At 37.0% G+C, this 18905-nt stretch overlaps 4 protein-coding genes and 1 long non-coding RNA gene across 8 annotated transcripts in view; 2 read left to right on the top strand and 3 right to left on the bottom strand.

The window, feature by feature from the left end:
- Positions 1-186: 186 nt before the first annotated feature.
- On the bottom strand, positions 187-4579 carry LOC109585612 (uncharacterized). Its single transcript, XM_020001741.1, has 7 exons — positions 4331-4579; positions 3781-3846; positions 3618-3729; positions 1251-3565; positions 1096-1197; positions 716-995; positions 187-631 (listed from the first exon to the last, which is right to left on the bottom strand). Exons 1-7 carry the CDS (start codon positions 4355-4357, stop codon positions 420-422), a joined length of 3114 nt encoding a protein of 1037 aa, XP_019857300.1. The 5' UTR covers positions 4358-4579; the 3' UTR covers positions 187-419.
- Positions 4580-5479: 900 nt separating this feature from the next.
- Positions 5480-9898, top strand: LOC109585616 (uncharacterized). Of its 4 annotated transcripts, XM_020001744.1 has the most exons (10): positions 5480-5543; positions 5655-5732; positions 5781-5888; positions 6165-6923; positions 7032-7662; positions 7740-8476; positions 8579-9009; positions 9068-9176; positions 9221-9379; positions 9594-9898. In XM_020001744.1, exons 4-7 carry the CDS (start codon positions 6167-6169, stop codon positions 8620-8622), a joined length of 2169 nt encoding a protein of 722 aa, XP_019857303.1. In that variant the 5' UTR covers positions 5480-5543; positions 5655-5732; positions 5781-5888; positions 6165-6166; the 3' UTR covers positions 8623-9009; positions 9068-9176; positions 9221-9379; positions 9594-9898. The 4 variants fall into 4 exon arrangements, with proteins under 4 accessions (XP_019857303.1, XP_019857304.1, XP_019857306.1 ...); XM_020001747.1 differs by lacking the exons at positions 5480-5543; positions 5655-5732; positions 5781-5888 and having other exon boundaries at positions 6573-6687; positions 6743-6923; XM_020001746.1 differs by lacking the exons at positions 5480-5543; positions 5655-5732; positions 5781-5888 and having other exon boundaries at positions 6573-6687; positions 6740-6923.
- Positions 9899-10349: 451 nt separating this feature from the next.
- Positions 10350-11455, bottom strand: LOC100635037 (arf-GAP with coiled-coil, ANK repeat and PH domain-containing protein 2-like). The gene is made up of 5 exons (XM_020001748.1): positions 11318-11455; positions 11011-11120; positions 10843-10953; positions 10715-10779; positions 10350-10653 (listed from the first exon to the last, which is right to left on the bottom strand). The coding sequence occupies exons 2-5, from the start codon at positions 11049-11051 to the stop codon at positions 10460-10462; spliced, it is 411 nt and encodes a 136-aa protein (XP_019857307.1). The 5' UTR covers positions 11052-11120; positions 11318-11455; the 3' UTR covers positions 10350-10459.
- Positions 11456-12146: 691 nt separating this feature from the next.
- LOC109580143 (uncharacterized) lies at positions 12147-12895 on the bottom strand. The gene is made up of 3 exons (XR_002186572.1): positions 12711-12895; positions 12453-12640; positions 12147-12160 (listed from the first exon to the last, which is right to left on the bottom strand). It is a non-coding gene; the product is annotated as an uncharacterized LOC109580143 (long non-coding RNA).
- Positions 12896-12952: 57 nt separating this feature from the next.
- LOC109585611 (uncharacterized) overlaps positions 12953-18905 on the top strand; it is a 7020-nt gene continuing 1067 nt past the window's right edge. The window contains exons 1-5 of the mRNA XM_020001740.1: positions 12953-13222; positions 13282-13365; positions 16654-17421; positions 17536-18166; positions 18251-18900. Of these exons, the coding sequence (XP_019857299.1) occupies positions 13180-13222; positions 13282-13365; positions 16654-17421; positions 17536-18166; positions 18251-18900 (2176 nt within the window). The 5' untranslated portion in view covers positions 12953-13179. The remainder of the gene's footprint in view (positions 13223-13281; positions 13366-16653; positions 17422-17535; positions 18167-18250; positions 18901-18905) is intronic.

The raw sequence follows: 18905 nt of genomic DNA, 5'->3' as shown, positions 1-18905 counted from the left end.
CCAGAAACACTTGAAGATTTAAGTGAAGAGATAAAGGATGCATTTATTCGCCAATTGCGTCATGTCTTAGCAAATGTAGGCAGTGTTGATCCAAATGTGGAGTTTCTAGAAATAAAAGCATTGCTAATTGATCTGCTGGAAACCACATCAAGCTCTGAAAGTGATTGAAGTACAATTAGTACATATACTTAAATTCAATATTACATAATGATTTTGTATAAAATTAATTTCCTTTTGTGAACTCCTTCCTCTTTCTCTCTCACACACACATGCACCCTCCCCTATTTGTTGCTTAATTATTACATTGATTATTATACAAAGTAAATATGAATGGTAAATGACAAAGATACAATGCTCATAAAATAGATAATGATAATGAATACAAAATTCATAAACATGTCACAAATTTGCAATTCATGCTATGCCATAGTGAAGGATCTATCTTGTATCAGTACATCAAACTCTGCCTTGAGTTCTTCAGTATTTACGATCTTAGTTGATATGACAATAGTCTTTGCACAAGTATGGAAGGATAAAGGAGGATCTGTATCCAAAGAAGTGAATCGCACTATAATACAGTCATTGATCAAAAAATCACTCCCAGTAACTAGGCGCAGAAAACACTTTAACCCTGCATAACAAAATGAACATTACTAAGTTGATGAAGTAATCCTTTAAAGAATAATACATGTACAATGCAGCCTAGAATACATACCTTCTTCAGAGAGTTCTGAGATATAATCAAAAAGTGAAGAAATTAGCTTGAACATATGGTCATCTAGAGGTGAATCTAGAGGTACAATCTGCTGAATGACATCAGTACTGCATATCTCTCGGCTTGTGAAAACAGGCTTAAATAATCCTGGAAAAGTTTTCATGAAGGTGAAAATTTTGAAAACTTGTAGTCCTTCAGCAATAGAGTCCAGATAACTCTTTCTTCTAAACAAGCCATAATGCATCAAAAGAGTTTGTATGATGCTGTCTCTGTTTGCAACCTACAAAGTTAAGTATAATAAAAACAATTCCTGTATCTCAAAGAATAATCATTTATGCCATCAACTGTATTGCAAATTTATAATAATTATAGCAACTCACATTCAGAGTAAGCTCACTGCCACATTGATTCAGAGCATTATCAATATACTGCATATCCTCCTCATCATCAACCAACTTGTCTTTCGAACAACAGGATTTTATCTAATTATTGATAACATAATAATAAATGTAATGTACTATGCTTAGTAAGTAACCTTATTAATCACATGCAATGACTCTCCAGACACATCTATGTCTTCTAACAATGTGACCGCAATATCATTTTCACCAACCAAATAGTGATATATAGGAGGCGACAGAAATGGAAAACCACATTTATCCATTATTAAATAATGTGCAATTGCTTTACCAAGGTTTCTGAGAATTCCTGAAGCTATATTACATGGTTTAATAGCCGGTCTGATTCTATTTCCAGGACCATCAAAAATTTGCATGTGTCCATTGGCGATTGCGCTAAAAGCAGTAGAATATAGCTGCCGACGTACACCCCCACTGTCCATTACTATAGTGCCATCCATAACTCTCACACAGGCATTCGTAGAGAAACGACCACTTTTATAAAAGGACAAGAGTACTTCGGCCATTTCTTCAGGTGAGGTATCTCGTTCAATTGTCAGCTTAGGTGATTCTTCGGTACAATATCCTATATAATGACTATATAGGAGATCAAGTAAATTGTTTAAAGATTGATTTTCCAAGAAATGTAGTGTCTTTGGATAACTACGGCCAGAAACTTCAAAAATCAATGAAATATCATCTATAGAGAGGGACGAATACATCTCATGAATACCTTCTAATGTTGTGGGAGGAGCATCATACTGATATGGCTCTTCAATGTAAGAATCATAAAACACAGAAAGATTAGGGGAGGCAGGAGGTGTAACATTGCTTGGACTTGGAGGAGTGGCTATTACTGAGTCAGCCTGCACAGTATGATCAAAAGGAGTGGGCCTTCCAATAGGAGTGTCCTGGACAGTATTTGTACAAGCAGACCTTGCAGTAGGAGTAGCCTGCACAGTAGAATTAAGAGAAAAGGACCTTCTGGTAAAAGGAGTAGCTTGAACAGTATGAGTGGGCCTTTCAGTAGGAGGAGTAGCCTGCACAGAATGAGTGGGCCTTCCAGTAACATAAGTAGCCTGCACAGAATAAGTGGGCCTTTCAGTAGGAGGAGTAGCCTGCACAGAATGAGGGGGCCTTTCAGTAGGAGGAGTAGTCTCCACAGAATGAGTGGGCCTTCCAGTAGCAGGAGTAGCAGTAGCCTGCACAGAATTAGTGGGCCTTCCAGTAGGAGTAGCCTGCACAGAATGAGTGGGCCTTCCAGTAGCAGGAGTAGCCTGTACAGAATGAGTGAGCCTTTCAGTAGCAGGAGTAGCAGTAGCCTGCACAGAATTAGTGGGCCTTCCAGTAGGAGGAGTAGCCTGTACAGAATGAGTGGGCCTTCCAGTAGCAGGAGTAGCCTGTACAGAATGAGTGGGCCTTTCAGTAGGAGGAGTAGCCTGCACAGAATGAGTGGGCCGACCAGTAGGAGGAGTAGCCTGCACAGAATGAGTGGGCCGACCAGTAGGAGGAGTAGCCTGCACAGAATGAGTGGGCCGACCAGTAGGAGGAGTAGCCTGCACAGAATGAGTGGGACGACCAGTAGGAGGAGTAGCCTGCACAGAATGAGTGGGCCTTCCAGTAGGAGTAGCCTGCACAGAATGAGTGGGCCGACCAGTAGGACGAGTAGCCTCCACAGTAGAGTTAGAAGTGGCACTCCAAGTAGTGTTAGGAAGAATAGACTGAGTGGAAGAAGTACAAAGAGAAGTAGAATCGTTAGAGTTTGTATAAGTATCAATAAGAGGAGTTATAGTGCTGCTACAAGAATTAGTCTCTGGAGAAGTAACGTCATCGTGAGAAATAGACATTGTTTGTGCAGAAGGCATCCATGATATATTGCTAAAATCGGGTAATTCAAAGCTTGAGTCTGAATCTTGTCGTGCTTCTTTATTTAGAGGCTCCAAATCATCTGATTCATCACTAACAACAAAAGGGCCTCGAGGAGGAAGTTTCTTAGTCAATCGAATGTAAACTGCACCAACACCAGCCAATTGCTTTACAGATTTTCCATTAAATTCAAAATTATCTCCACAAGTTGGTACAGTAAGCTTTTTACCATATGCTTCCAGAAATTCAAAATCGTACAAATCAAAGCTTTCCAAGAGAAAACTTTTGTTGCTATGGAGAATGTCAATGATAATTCTCCTGATTTCTGTTTCATTACTTGATAATGGGATCTCTGGCAACAAGCCTCGAAATAAAATATCGCTTTCATGACGACCAAAGGTAAGTGGTGATTTTCTACCCATATATTTTAGAACGACCAGCTTCTTTTGAAAGACCTGAACCTTAGGTTTTATTGTCGTGCTATACTTCTTTCCTTTTCTCTTCTGCAACGTAACTTTCCCACTGCTTGATGAGCAGGGCAGGGCTGGTGCCATAATACGAGTGACCTCACTAGCAACTTTTGTATCTGTAAGGTTTTTATAATTACTACTATCAAAACTTAAAGTTAGAACACTTACAGTTTGTTGACTGCTTACATGCCTCTTTTAATAAAATTATTTCCCCCATAGTCATAATACCAAGCTCAGTAAATTGATCCCTTGTTAAAACAGGAACAGTTGATACATATATCTGCATGAATTAAGACACAGAATCCCTACATTTTTACCAGAAAAATCTTACCTTTTCCTTTTTAAATTTCTCTTTCACCTCATCACTATAACCAAGCTTATCCAATACCTGATTCATCTACAAATATTATCATCATTACTGAACAGCGTTAAAATTAATACTTACATAAACAACTGATTATGAGTATAGTAATTACAAATTTAATTTTGGATTTTAAAGGTATGCACAAAAATCTAATAAGCTATAATTTTTAAGTATGAAAAGTGAAGTATCACAATATTATCAACCCACTCACCCCGCCAAACCGCTGTTGCAGAGTCAACTATTACGACTAAATGGGCTATCATATCATTATCAAACTGGCACTGAACATATGCTCATTGAATAGGTAGATATGTAATGGCCAAGACATTTAATAAATTTTTAATAGTAGTATGCTATAACTTGGACCACCCCACACATCTTTGTTCTCTGGCAATATAAAGACAACACAGTTAGAAAGCCCAGGCCCACATGCATAGCCTCAGTGCTCCGCAGGACGGCTACTACATGTACAAGTACTGACTTCGTGTCTGCCGTAATTTAGTTGTATTTTTCTTACCTCGAGCTCCATTAGATCTTGGTCCATTTTACTTTCCTAATCTTTTAGAAATAGGGGAAGCATCAAAGAAAAGAACTAGTCTATAGAAAAGGAGAGAGAACGACGAGAGAGTTGGCCATTGGGCCACGTGTTTCTGTATGTACTAAACCGTAAACCTTGGGAAAACTCAGGACGCCTATAAATCAGTAAACTACCGTAAATTTAGTTTAAATTTAACATTAGCAGTATCGATAATTTTGAAACAAACGGCTCGCCATAAGACCCACACTAATCTGTCTAGGTCTATTTGCGTTACGTCTTGTTTGTGAACGGAAAAATACGAAAATTAAATTAGTATACTACTATTGATAAATTTGGACCACGTGGGCAAAATTAATTTAGAGGGTGTGGTCAAAAGAACAAGATGGCGGAAATTTTAACGTGACAAACTCAGATTGAGTTTCTAACAGCTAGATAAGAGAGAGGGCCTGTCTAAAACATCTGAAAGGCTGAAAAACCTAAAGCAGCTTGATCTAAGACTCCTTTAGATTAGTCCTCTCATTGAAAGAATTAAAATTGGGAGAACAGCTTGATTAGAAGTTTAGCTTGGCACTGGCATTTCTCAGAGTGGCAGGACAGTTCATTCTTGTCTCTTTTACTGGGTCATTTTGGTCAGTTGTGTTAAATGGTGTGTTTGCTCTGTTCAGACCCTGCCGGGCCATGAGGATGGGGTCTGAAATTCTGAATATGCATGCAGGCTAAGAGCTGGATTGATTTTATTTAGTTCAATCTTATTTCAAATGGTATAATTGATGAAAGCTAGTAGATTAGAAGTTTAACTTGGTACATTTTCTCAGTGTGACAGGACTCGTTCTTGTCACTTTGATTGGGTTATTTTGGTTGTGTTGACTGGTGTGTTTGCTCTGTTCAGACCCCGGCCATGAGGCCGGGGTCTGAATATGCATGCAGGCTGAGAGCTGGATTGATTTTATTTAGTTCAATCATAATTATTATTTCAGTTGTTAATTGATGGCTCATGCTCGCCCCCACAATGTTTACATTCACCTAGACTAGTTATATTGCTAGTTATTTTTGAATAACTACTCTAAAATACTGAAAATATCCTGAATGTGACTCTTCAATTCTACGCGGTGATGAAGCAGGGGGTATATGCACAGTAGGACACTCTCTTCTATTATTATCTACTCTTAGTTACACTATGAAGATGCTTTAGGTAAGCATTTGTTTTAGTGTTAAGTTTTCAATGTTTTACCAATATTATCTCTATACGTGCTTGTTATCTTGCATTAAAGCCTTTGTTTAAAATTGTTCCGCTGACTATTAGAAAACAGAAGAAGGCAACTTGCCATCAATATTAAAGAAAGGGCTATTTATCTGGGTCAACAATTATCTGAAATAGCAGGTAAGTATTATTTTACTGGTTAAATTAACCTAACATTACTGTTTTCAGATACTGAATTAATTGCAATTCAAACTTGTGAAACAGTTGCTGACACTCATAAAACAGTTTCTAATGCTGCTATTACTCATGGTGATCTATCAGAATATGACAATGAAAGTAACTATAATTATCCAACATTTAATGTATTAGAGTGTAGTCTAATGTCATTAAAATTGGGATTACCTAGGCAAACATGAACTCAAACCTTGCCAATTAGTATTGTAATATTTCAGAAATTAGACTATTAATGGGTTCATAGAAAAGGGAATGAGGAAAGGGATACAATCGGAAAAGGAGTGACCAGAGTGGTGCGGTCTTCTGTGACCAGAGCTTTGCTCTTGTTTAATTGTCCCTTCATTGTTACATTCACCTTGTTTAAACTTACTTTTGTAGGCATGTCTACAATGAAACACATCTTGACAAGTAAAGGAACTTCATCAGACATTCACCTGCTTGTGGTGGGAAAAACTGGCCATGGAAAGTCAACTTTTATTAACAGCTTGATAGAGTTACAAAGAGAGATTGCAAAAGAGGGAGTAGAGGCAGACATGTGTACGAAATCATGTCACTCTTACGTTCATCCTGAGCTGTTACGCGGTGTCAAAGTGAGGGTTATAGACTCACCTGGTTTGCAGGACATACAACAGCAGTACATAGAAGAAATAAAGGCTCATTGTCAGGAGGTTAGCCTTGTGCTCTATTGCATGAAGATGACCAATCACAGGCTTGATAGCGATGATACGTTAGCTCTCCGTAAACTGCATCAAGCATTTGGTTCTGATTTTTTGAAGAGAGTTGTAATTGTGCTCACTTTTGCTAACAAAGAAGACTGTGAACAGAGGGATAGCCGAGACGAGGAAGATGATGAGCCTCCATTTACAGATGCAGATGGATGGGCGAGATTATTAAGAAAGAGGTTTGCTTATAAAGTGCAAGTGCATGCAACTGATATCAATGCTTTCTTAAAGCAGCGTCTACAGATTGAGGATTTGGTGGTTCAAGTTGTACCAGCAGGCTATTATAAGCCAACATTTTCTAATCCTAACCCAATGAAGCTTCCTGATCGAGAGAATTGGTTACATGACTTAATAAAATTTGCTCACTCACAAATTAAGAAAAAACATAATTTTAGCTTGTGGAATTTAAATGATAGTAAGTGCATGTACATAGATCTATATGCAAACATAATGTATTTTGACACTTTTATTGAAATTTATTTGTTTACCATTTGTACATTATTTTATTTTGTTATTTTTGTAGAGATTCATTTGGCTATCATAATTGATAATCATGGTGAAGTAAAGAAAGAAGAAGATGGCACTAAGACAATTAATGATGATGCTCAGAAAATCAAACAAACACTTAATACCCTTGGGTTTTGTACCCTCTATTTTAACTCGCTCAGTTCTCAATCAATCAACATTCTGCTGGAAGTGCTCCACCATATTGATCACTCTCAGTTGGTCACATTTGCTTTCGTTTTCCTTTCTAAGGGCAAGACCAGACACCTTTATGATTGCAACAGCGAAATAGTTGAGGTTGACAAAATTTTTGGGTGCCTCCAAAATGAACAGTCCCCCTTTGCTCAATTACCAAAAATCTATTACTTTCATTTAGCCCATGACCAAGAGCCCAAAGAGAAACTTCAAGTTTTGTCTATTCCTTCTAAAAATTCTATTCTTCTCATAACGTCAGTAATCCAGAAGAACAGCAGTGTGGTTCTAGACACTGTTAAGAATAACCTGAAGCAGGGGGCCAGCATACAAAAATGCTTCGAGGAGATTCAAGAAGAATTTAACAGAAAAGATGACATAAAGGTTTCCTGCATGTACATTGATGGTTTTACCGACAAATTTGTTCTACCTACACCATATGAACCTTTCAATTTAAGGTTAGCTGACTACTCTTTCTTTTTTCTCTCTGTCTTTTGCTATTTGCAATTTATATTTAAATTATTATTTTGTATAGAACACAGAAAGAGTACTACAAGAAGCGGCTGGAACTATACCACTTTATGTGGCACCCAATACGTTCCAAGACCATCAGTGCCATATCAAAAAATAAAGATAAAGTACTGTCCATAGTCCACAGTGAGAGGATAGCCAGAATAGCTGCATCATCAACCAGTCTAGTACTAGGAGGTGGGATGATGGTCCTTGGTCTTGCTCTGATTCCATTTACACTTGGTGCATCAATAAGTCTATTAGCTGGTGGTGGTGTGGTTGGGGCTACTGCCTCACTAGGAGGGGTTGGAGCATTAATGGCTAGAATTATTTTAGAAAATAAACAACTGAAATCAGCCCAAGAGCACCTTAGCCTTGATCAGCAGTTGAGTATTAGTATCAATGAAATTGCCATGAAGTATAATGCTGCTATGGTAAAGTGTACTGAGTCTGCTGGAGGAATGGCAGGAAGTTTTGCAGCTGGAGGAGCCCAGATTTTTGCTAGTCTGAGTAGGGCTGGTATGAGCATTACTGTTATAGAGTCGGTTGCTCAGACTGGAGCTATTGCTTTACGTACTGGAGCATGTGTTGCTGGTGTGGCCCCAGCTGGGATTTCATTAGCAGTGACAGTACCTATTGATCTTGGAATAATTGCATATCATAGTTATCAAATACATGAGTCTTCAAAAGATAAAACTGGTAAAGCTGACAGTAATCAAGTGGTACAATGGCTCATCAAGCAAATTGAAGACATACTGAGAGGTAACAGTATTGTAATATTATATTTTGTTTTGAGTAGCACTGCTAAATTTTGCCCTTTTCACATAATGTGTGACTACTATAGTTTAAACTCATTATTATTAGGTACTTGTGTCACTATTGAATTAAAACAGAGAAGGAGGACTTGAATCCACAATTGAAATTGCTGACTATGGATATGAGTTGATTGTACCAGCTCTCACTGAAGAGCAGTTAGCCATTAATGTTCGCACTATATTCTGTGGTCCTTTTACTCTACCTGATGGCTGCACTGTTGTCAGTGCTATATACAATATTGCACTACCAGGAGAGCTACCTCCAGATTTTAATGCCACCATCAAGCTAGAGCATTGTGTTGATCTTAATGATGACATCACTGCCAGCAAAATGTGCTTTGCAACTGCCGCCGTTGATTTAGAGAAGAAAGTCTTTGCATTCAATTGCATTGATGGAGGGACTTTTTCTATGGGAGAGACGTATGCTTCGTTAAAGATCAGTAAAAGCTGTCTTATTTGTGTCTTGTACAAGGGATCTACGTTAGTTATAATTAATTTTATATTGTTAGTATTATCATTGTTATAATAATTATCATAGGAGAGATACATCAGTGAAGTATGCTGGTCAATGTTCTTATGTCAAAGAATATAAGAACTGCTGGACTATGAGTATACTATTCACTAAGCACCTAAATGCTCATTTAAAGGTGCATATTGTTTGACATGTACATGTTATTATTTTTATTTATAGTATGCACAATCTGAGTCAATTGGCATCATTGAGTCTCACTCATTTTTGTTTACAGACAGGAATGATGGCCAAGAGTTATCAATGGGACTTCATAAGTTTAAAAATTCAATGGAAAGCAATGGATGGAAGATATCACCCCTCTCTCTCATACCTAATGAGGTATAGTATGATTCTAGTATAAATAAACGGGGCTATAGCCTCTACTACCTTATGCCATGATGGGAATCATTTTCAATCGAATTATTATTATTATTATGATTATTATTATACAATGGTGACAGAAAGACACAAAAAAGACAAAAAGGGAGGACCCTGTACATAGGAAGAAAAAAGAAACAAAATTATTATTATTAATTTTTTTTTGTTATTGTAGATAACAAAAGCTGAAATTGATTCTGTTGAGTTACAACAAGATTTTCATAAGCTCCAGTCCAGAATAATTCCATTGATTGAGTTCTCAGTTTATGTTGATGATGAACCTGCATCTGATGAACTAGAAAAGCAACTTGACATTGAAGGCACTACTTCAAATATTTTTGTCAAGAGACGAAAGGAATAAAGAGAATAACAACGAACAATGGGTGCAATTTTTATTCTTAGATGCATGTTAGTTACTTTTATACTTTGTTGGTTTTTAATTTAGAATTTCTTTACAAAAACAGTTGCATTTTTCTCGGTATTCATAGTGCTTGAAAGGAAAACTGAATAAAGGCACTGGTGTAAGTCTGATTTATAATACAATGACTCCTCTAAGTCATTTGAATTCAAAAGCTCAATATTTTCTTTGAATAGTGCACTGCCATGGTTAACTAAACAAAAACTACACAGCCGAGAATTATCATCTTTGATACAGGCCACTACCCAAAATCAATGATTCGAGCCTAATGTCTATTTTGATACAGCCCTGACTGGCATCAATGTTGAATCATGTCTGTTGCTCTTGCTGAACCAGGGCATGGTTGTACCAATGATCATCATGATTGTAGCATACTAGACTGATTGCTGTGCAGGCTGCCCATAATCCATGATACAGGAATGTATCAGGCTGATCATGATTGATTTCAGTCATAATTCAAATTAAATTCTTGGCTGTGTATGTTAATTTCTTATCAAGGATACAAACAAAAAATTATAATGATGGTATTGATAAATTTCATATAAAAACACATGTATATGATAATAATAATAATAATAACAACACAAGAATAACAACAACAAAATAACAGTTATATTTTAGAATTAATTCTTCTGCTCAACTGAAAAGACAGGATTGCTATTAGAAATGGTTGCAACGGAAACATAGACCTTGCTCCCCTCCTCTCCACTTGAAGCAACAGAAGGAGTAGAATTATTACTAGAAGTGGACTGGTTCTTTAAACTGTCCCGATCACCACCTGAAAAATCCTTATAAATACTTGCCATGGTTTCATCCACTAGAGGATTGAATGAAAGAGAGAGATCATGTGATCATCATGTGACTATCATGTGACTCACTAAACATTTGGGAGTCCACACTTTCACTACGACCAGCCTCATCGCTTGCCTTAGCTAACTTTAACCTAATAAAAATAAAAAATAATAAACTTTACCTCTTGCACTTTCTCTTTCTTTCTCTCACTTACAATGTTACTATGTTTCCATTCTCCTTCTCCAATGCATACATCAATGGAGTCTTGTTGTCATCATCAACACACTTGTAGTCTGCACCTCTCTTTAATAGCAGTGCTGTAAGACTATAAAGATAAAGAAGATACAAAGTTACATGTGCATGGCGTCTTTTCTATGCTTACGTGGCATCATCATTAAGGACTGAGAGATGAAGTGGTGTCATTCCTCTAGCGTCACTCACATTGATTTTAGCTCCATTCTGATACAAATACTCTACAACAGTCTCATTGCCCTAAATCAAAAGATAATGCGGAGTTAATCAGCAATATGACTATCAAATAATGCAATACTAACACAATAATAACACAACATTAACACAATAGATACATGTACATGCACATTGCAATGTAACTGCATGTGATTGCCACAAACAAAAAAAGAAATAGAAAAGAGAAGTACATGTACATGTACATGTACAGTGTATCTTACAGTAATGCAAGCCTGATGAACTGGATAGCGTTGTCCCTCCACTGGGTCTTGCTCAGACAGACTCCCTCCATGACACAAGCCACACAATATCCCAGGGATATCGCCTGATAGAGAGCACTCAAAAATGTACTGGTAAATTCACACGTACTTTAGTGGGCAACATGGTATGAAAACAAAATCCTCTTCAGACGACGAATGGATCTCGTTACTATCGTCTGACTTCATTAGCCACTCCCACATCTCCATTGACTCTGCCCACTTTATCTTTGCCCTCCTTTGGGCCTTCTCCGATATCCAATTCTTCTTCTTCAGTGGTAGCTCCACCCTGAGAATTTTGTGAGAAAGTTATTAAACCACATCACATTCTTCCAAGTACATTCTGATCTTTTTAATGCCACATCGATGCCTTCTTTCTTTCAGTAGCTTCTTCTGCCTCTTTCCTTTTCCTTTCTTGTTCCTCTGTCATCAACAAAATATTATTATTATTATTATTATTATTATTATTATTATTATTATTATTATGATTGTTATTATTTGCTATTTTTATTTACATGTGATAAATGAAATTAAAAATTGGTCATACCTTTGATCTCTTTCTCAAATTTAGCTCCCCTTGCTTGCTCACTTACTTTTGCTTCAAAAAAACTCTTGTCTCCTTTGACACCTTCAGCAGCAACATCACAACTACCAGCTATTGCCCTAGTTCTAGTGTTCCATCACAAGCCTTCTTGAATATAAATAAGCATGAACTCCTGGAAAGGAGTTTTTGAATGTAAGCAAAAATTAGGAAATTAAGGAGTTCCTGAATATAAACAGGAAAGGAGTTTTAAATATAAGCATAAACTATATAGGAATTAAAGAGTTATAATTGAAACTTATAAGGGAATTTGATATTTTATTTATAATAAACATAGGGAATAAAATTAGATTAGTTTACTCCTTGCAAGCAAGACATGTATGGGTATAGAACTTCCTTTTATGGTCATAAACATGATAAATGTTTTCACATGAATCATGATGGCCTGGAAAGATGGAGGCATAGAAATGATGAGTAAAGGTACAAAGAAAAGGAGACGTTAAAAGGGTACACAAAACAGAAACAAAGAAAGAGAACCTTTTTTCTCTTTTTCCATACCTCTCTAAAGCTAATTTGATTGTCGTGATCTTCATCGACTTCTTTCAGTTACCATTGCCGGGCATTGCCTTCAGTCCAAGGTGGGTTTGGGGCTCTCCCAGTTTCTCCATCATCAGCTTAAGCTCCATAAAATCAATGAAGCTCCATCATCAGCTTAAGCTCCATAAAATATGATGTCTACATCATATCTGAAAGAAAGCATTATAGTGTGTAACTATAATGTAAACAAGCATTCGAGACTAATTCATTCATAATTACCTTACAAATATCTTTCGATATTATTTGATTTATTGTATAGAGAACTCTTTAAACTCTGCATACACTGACTGGGAGACTTTAGCAGCCTTCACTTCACCATCGTTTATCTGCTGTTGCCTGTTTAACTTGCTTGCAAGCTCTGACATATGCTCTGACTCGGCCATTTCTATTCTAAGCTTGTCGCTGTAATTGTATGTTTTATAATTTTTATTTTATTGTGGGGTGGATATCTATCTACGCTGGATCATTCTGGATCATGCATGTTCCGTAAATCCTTCCAATGTGCATGTATAATCTAGTTTACGGAGCACGCAAATGTGATCCTATTCAAGAGGAGTGAAAAGCGCAGTATCTATGGCTCTATTTTCCCCGTCTCCGCGCCGCAGCTAGATCACAAGAGAGTGAGAGTTTTAGATACTGGCTAATCTGGCTTACTGCAAGTGCAAGATAGTGGCTAGCTTTTTCCACAATGGCTGACCCAAGGTTATTAAGTGATCAAGATGATGAGGAAGGTCGGTCCATTGTCCATTGATTCTATTATTTTGACTAGTACAATCATAATTGTTTTCAGATACTAGTATTGATGGTGAAAGAGCTACTGGCACTCATGAAACAGTTTCTGATGATATTACATATCTATCAAAATACGACAAAAGTAACTTATTATCCAACATTTAATGTATTGGAGTGTGGTTCACTTGACAAATTACATTTTACATTATGTTCCTTACAACTACCATATTTCCGCCTGGGCGTCCATTTCTTAAAATGGGATTTGGACCTCGAAAAAATTTTTTTAATGAAATAAAACTTGAGCCAACAGCAAGATTCAAAACAGGAACCTCGCTCACGCACATGACTTCAGGAAGTTCAAGCCTGGTTTACACTTGCCATAAAATGCAAGATTAAATTTTGGCCAATTTTGCATCAACTTCCAAGTGTTTTTGCATCAACGCCTACACAATTTTAATTGTTTTGTTGAATGTAAACCTAGCTTTAAGGAAGTATCTACAAGCCATCTATGTTATTTTAAGGCTAGATTTGTGTATTTATAGTTCAATTTTATGGCTAACTCGGCTTTTATTTGAGGATATACGGTATGTACACAACCAAGAATTTTAATGTGAATCATAAATGATTTTCAGTCATGACTCAGCCTGACACATCCTATATTATAGATTTTGGGCAGCCTGCACGGCAATCAACCTAGTATATGATACAATTGTGATGACCAGCCACAATTAATACAACCATAGAATATGGTACTGGTTCAGCTAGAGCAATAGGCAATGATGCCTGTCAGGGCTATATGAAAATACTGTATAGCAGGTTACCGTATACATTCAAATTTTTTAAGTGTTTAAAATTTCATGTTTTCAATGAAATGTGCTCAAAAGTTAATATTCGTGTGAGCTAATTTTTGTGCTTTGGCCATAGTCTACATACAATAGAATGGCATTAGAGATGGTTTAAATTTCATGGATTTAAGGTGAGCATGAAAATAACAAAATTTAATACACCTCAAAATTAAGACGTGTACAGTATTTTCATGGTTCTTTATTTTCTTGGCACTTTATTTTTATGGTTTTGGGGCTTACCACGAAATTTAACCATCCCCTTACAGGCTATGTAAACTGTTAATTACGGCAAACCACTAAAATATTAGACTCATGAAAATAACCCGCTACATGGTAGTAATCAGACTTGCCTTTATCAGGGATGATAATTCTTGGGTGTGTGCTATTAACCACTTGACTGTTTATGGATAAGCCTGTGGTTAATAGTACATACCCTAGTTGTAATTTGTCACGTGAGCTGGACACGGGCCATTTAGCAATGAATATCATTAACAAGCCAACATGTTGTGGAATAGATGTACAGAGATGAATGGGCAAAAGGCACTGTTTCTTTATTTTCTCCAAAAAAGCTGCGCAAAATTGCAGTATGGTAACTAGAATTATACAACAAAATAAAGTCCAGTGAGCATTTGTGTGTGAATCAATGCTTGCATTTAACGAGACCAAAGGTGCGTGGCCTCGTCCCTATAGTTGTTTGAAATGGGAGGTGTAAGGCTCTATAAACTTAGCTATAGCCAGGTATAGCTGCAAGTAAATTTTGATCAAAACTGATAAACACTGGAAGATAGCATCAACTTCCTGCTTGGAGGTGTGGCCATACATTTTTATGCAGTATACTATATCAAAGGGATTGGAAACCACCATTCGCGGCAGGAAATGCTAGTTGTCAATACCGTATTAAATTGTACGGATTATTAGAATAAAAGGGTATATGAAAAATTGTTCTGCAGTGTTGATGAAGGGATTTCTCTGCTGTTTCCCCGAACACCAGAAACAAAATATGATAGCTTCTTTGCTATTGATTATTTTCTCAATGATTTTTACAAATAGTATTCCTTGCATTTAAAAAAATTATTACCTACAAAAGTGTTAGAGTCATATAAAACAGATAAATATGAGAAAATGAAAAAAATAATTATATATAATATGTATCATAGAATTTAGATGTAAAAGTATCTTATTAACCTCCGGAATCGAACCATATATCTGTATAAAAAATTTGAAGGCTGAACTATATGAAGCTATTGAGTTAAGGGTACAAAACAGAAGTATTTTTCAGGCACTACAACATTTAGCTATGGATTTATAGTCATGAGTTATTTCTCTTTAAAAAGGGTCTATTAACCTCAGTTTTGTAGCTACTTAAATGATCATGAACTTAAATGGAAGATTAAACTAAAAGCCTCAGAGAAAAAGGTACAAAACAAAACTGACAGTTAGGACAACTTGACAGGTACACTTTAGGACAGGATTTCATACAGACCATAAGTGCAGTCCTCTTGAACCAAGTATCAATGAATAGCTATGACCTTGATCTCTTTGGCTGTCCTAAAATTTTAGCGGTAGTTTATACTAGACATGAATTATAAGCTGCAAACTGCAGTGAAAATCCTTCATTTTGCTCATTTCGCGGGCAACTTGCATATGTCGCTAGGCAACGCATTACACCTATGTAATTTTCCCGGTGGTTTCCAATCCCTTTCATGTAGTATATTATCTATGGTGCAGCAGACCATGTGAGAAGCAAGCTTAATGTTTTTCTCTTCTTCTAAGCACAATCATGATGTTATAAATGGCAGAAACACTGTTGCCTAGATAGTTGAAGTGACTTAAGAAAGTTTAGGATCCTTAGACTAGTGAACTACTGCTACAGCACTTCACTCGGGATGAAATTCGAGTAGCTATAACTCACCAACAAGAGAGATTTAAAGAGTCCCACAAATATTTAGTCTTGATCTACAGGAAAAGAGTCTCATTTACTTCCAGTGTACTACTGCTATTGCTGGGCATTTTCTCATGAGTTAAAAAGCTTCTACTACCTAGAGCTCCTCTCTAAACATCTCAAGGCAGTAAAGCAAGACTTTTCCTAACAGAAGAGAAGCTCTCACAGATTTAGAGTGTGCGATTGCAAGGATATAGATTCTCAAAGACAAAAGATGGCGCACAGAATGAATGAATGAATGACTGAAAGACAAACAGACAACCCAAGTACCTAGTCCTCGCCTATGCAAAGCTGGGTGAGGCCAAAAAGAAAGCCACTTTTCCCATTCAGCTCTGTACATCTATTCCACAACTCAGATATTCAGTGCTCAGTGGTGGAAAAGATCTATGATGATGGGAATAATGAGATTTTACTGTACATGCTTAATAGAATAATGCATGCATACCATTAATTGAGCCAGCTAAACAGAACGTAAACTCAAACCCTGCTAATAATTATTGTAATGCATCTGAAATAGACTACCGGACAAACTACATGTAATGGGCGCATGGGAGAGAGATACAATTGAAAAGGAGTGACCAGAGTAGTGCTTCTTTCTGCAGCCAGGCTTTTATATTCACCTTGTTTGAATTTACTTTTGTAGGTATGTCTACAATGAAGCATATCTTGACGAGTAAAGGAACTTCGTCAGACATTCACCTGCTTGTGGTGGGAAAAACAGGCCAGGGGAAGTCAACTTTTATTAACAGCTTCATAGAGTTACAAAAAGAGATTGCAGAAGAGGGAGCAGAGGCAGACATGTGTACCAAATCATGTCACTCTTACGTTCATCCTGAGCTGTTACCCGGTGTCAGAGTGAGGGTTATAGACTCACCTGGTTTGCAGGATATACATAATAATGAGCAGCTGTACATTGAAAAAATAAAGGCTCATTGTCAGGAGGTTAGCCTTGTGCTCTACTGCATGAAGATGACCAATCATAGGACTTCGGATGATGATAAGTGTGCTCTACGTAAACTACATCAGGCATTTGGTCCCAGTTTTTTAAAGAGAGTTGTAATTGTGCTCACTTTTGCTAACAAAGAAGACTGTGCACAGAGGGATAGCCGAGATGATGACGATCCTGAGCCTCCATTTACAGACACAGAAGCATGGGCAAAATTAATGAAAAAGAGGTTTGTTAAAAGAGTGCAACTACGTGCAGCTCGTATCAATGATTTTTTAAAGGAGCATCTTGGTATTGATGATTTGGTGGTTCAGGTTGTACCAGCAGGATATTATAAGCCAACATTTTCTGATCATTACCCAATGAAGCTTCCTGATAGAGAGAACTGGTTACACGACTTAATAACATTTGCTCACTCACAAATCAAGGAAAAACATAATTTTAGCTTGTGGAACTTAAATGATAGTAAGAAATTAATTTTATATTATGATCTATTGATTTATTATATTAAAATTTATTTGTCTATCATGCATACATTATTCATTTTATTATTATGTTTTTATTTTGTTATTTCTGTAGAGATTTATCTGGCATTCATTATTGATAATCATGGTGAAGTTAAAGTTGAAAAGGATGGGACTAAGACGATTAATGATGATGCTGATAAAATCAAAGAAACCTTTAACACCCTTGGGTTTTGTACCCTCTACTTCAACTCGCTCAGTTCTCGATCAATCAACACTCTACTGGAAGTGCTTCATCACATTGATCACTCTCAGTTGGCCACATTTGCTTTCATTTTTCTCTGTAAGGGCAAAACCAGACACCTTTATGATTGCAACAATGAACTAATTGATGCTGACAAAATTTTTGGGTGCCTCCAAGATGAACAGTCCCCTTTTGCTCAATTACCAAAAATCTATTACTTTCATTTAGCTCATGACAAGGAGCTCAAAGAGAAACTTCAAGTTTCATCTATTCCTTCTAATAATTCTATTCTTCTCATAACATCAGTAATCCAGAAGAATAGCAGTGTGGTTCTAGACACTGTTACAAATAACCTGAAGCAGGGGGCCAGCATACAAAAATGTTTCAAAGAGATTCAAAAAGAATGTAACACAAAAGATAACATAAAAGTTTCCTGCATGTGCATTGATAGTTTTACTGACAAGTTTGTTCTACCTACACCATATAAACCTTTCAACTTGAGGTTAGCTGAGTACTCTTTCTTTTTCTCCTCATTCCTTCTGTTTTTTGCTATTTAAAATGTATATTTACATTATATTTTGTATAGAGCAGAGAAAGAGTACTACAAGAAGCAGCTGGAGCTATACCGCTCTATGTGGCACCCAATACGTTCTGAGACCATTAGTATCATATCAGAAAATAAAGATAGTTTATTGGATATAGTCCGCAATGAGAGGATAGCCAGAATAGTTGCATCATCAGCCAGTCTAGTGATAGGAGGTGGGATGGTGGTCACTGGTCTTGCTCTGATTCCATTCACACTGGGTGCATCAGTAGGCCTATCAGTTGCTGGTGGTGTGGTTGGGGCTACTGCCTCACTAGGAGGGGTTGGAGCATTTATTGCTAGAAAAGTTCTAGAAAATAAACGACTGAAATCAGCCCAAGAGCACATTAGTCTTGATCAGCAGTTGAGTATTAGTATCAATGAAATTGCCGAGAAGTATAATGCTGCTATGGTAAAGTGTACTGAGTCTGCTCTCAGCAGTGGAGGAATGGTGGGAAATGTTGCAGCTGGGGGGGCTCAGGGTATTGCTAACCTGGGTAGGGTTGGTATGGGCATTGTAGTTGGATTAGAATCAGCTGCTGAGGCTGGAGCTATTGCTTTGCGTACTGGAGCACGTGTTGCTGGTGCAGTCCTAGCTGGGGTTTCATTAGCAGTGACGGTACCTATTGATATTGGATTCATTGCATATCATAGTTAC

Source organism: Amphimedon queenslandica, unplaced genomic scaffold (assembly GCF_000090795.2).
Source record: "Amphimedon queenslandica unplaced genomic scaffold, v1.1 AMPQUscaffold_13036, whole genome shotgun sequence".
In the NCBI taxonomy this organism is placed as follows: Eukaryota; Metazoa; Porifera; class Demospongiae; order Haplosclerida; family Niphatidae; genus Amphimedon; species Amphimedon queenslandica.
Note: the sequence above shows the minus strand (reverse complement) of the source record. Positions and strands in the feature narration are given on the sequence as shown.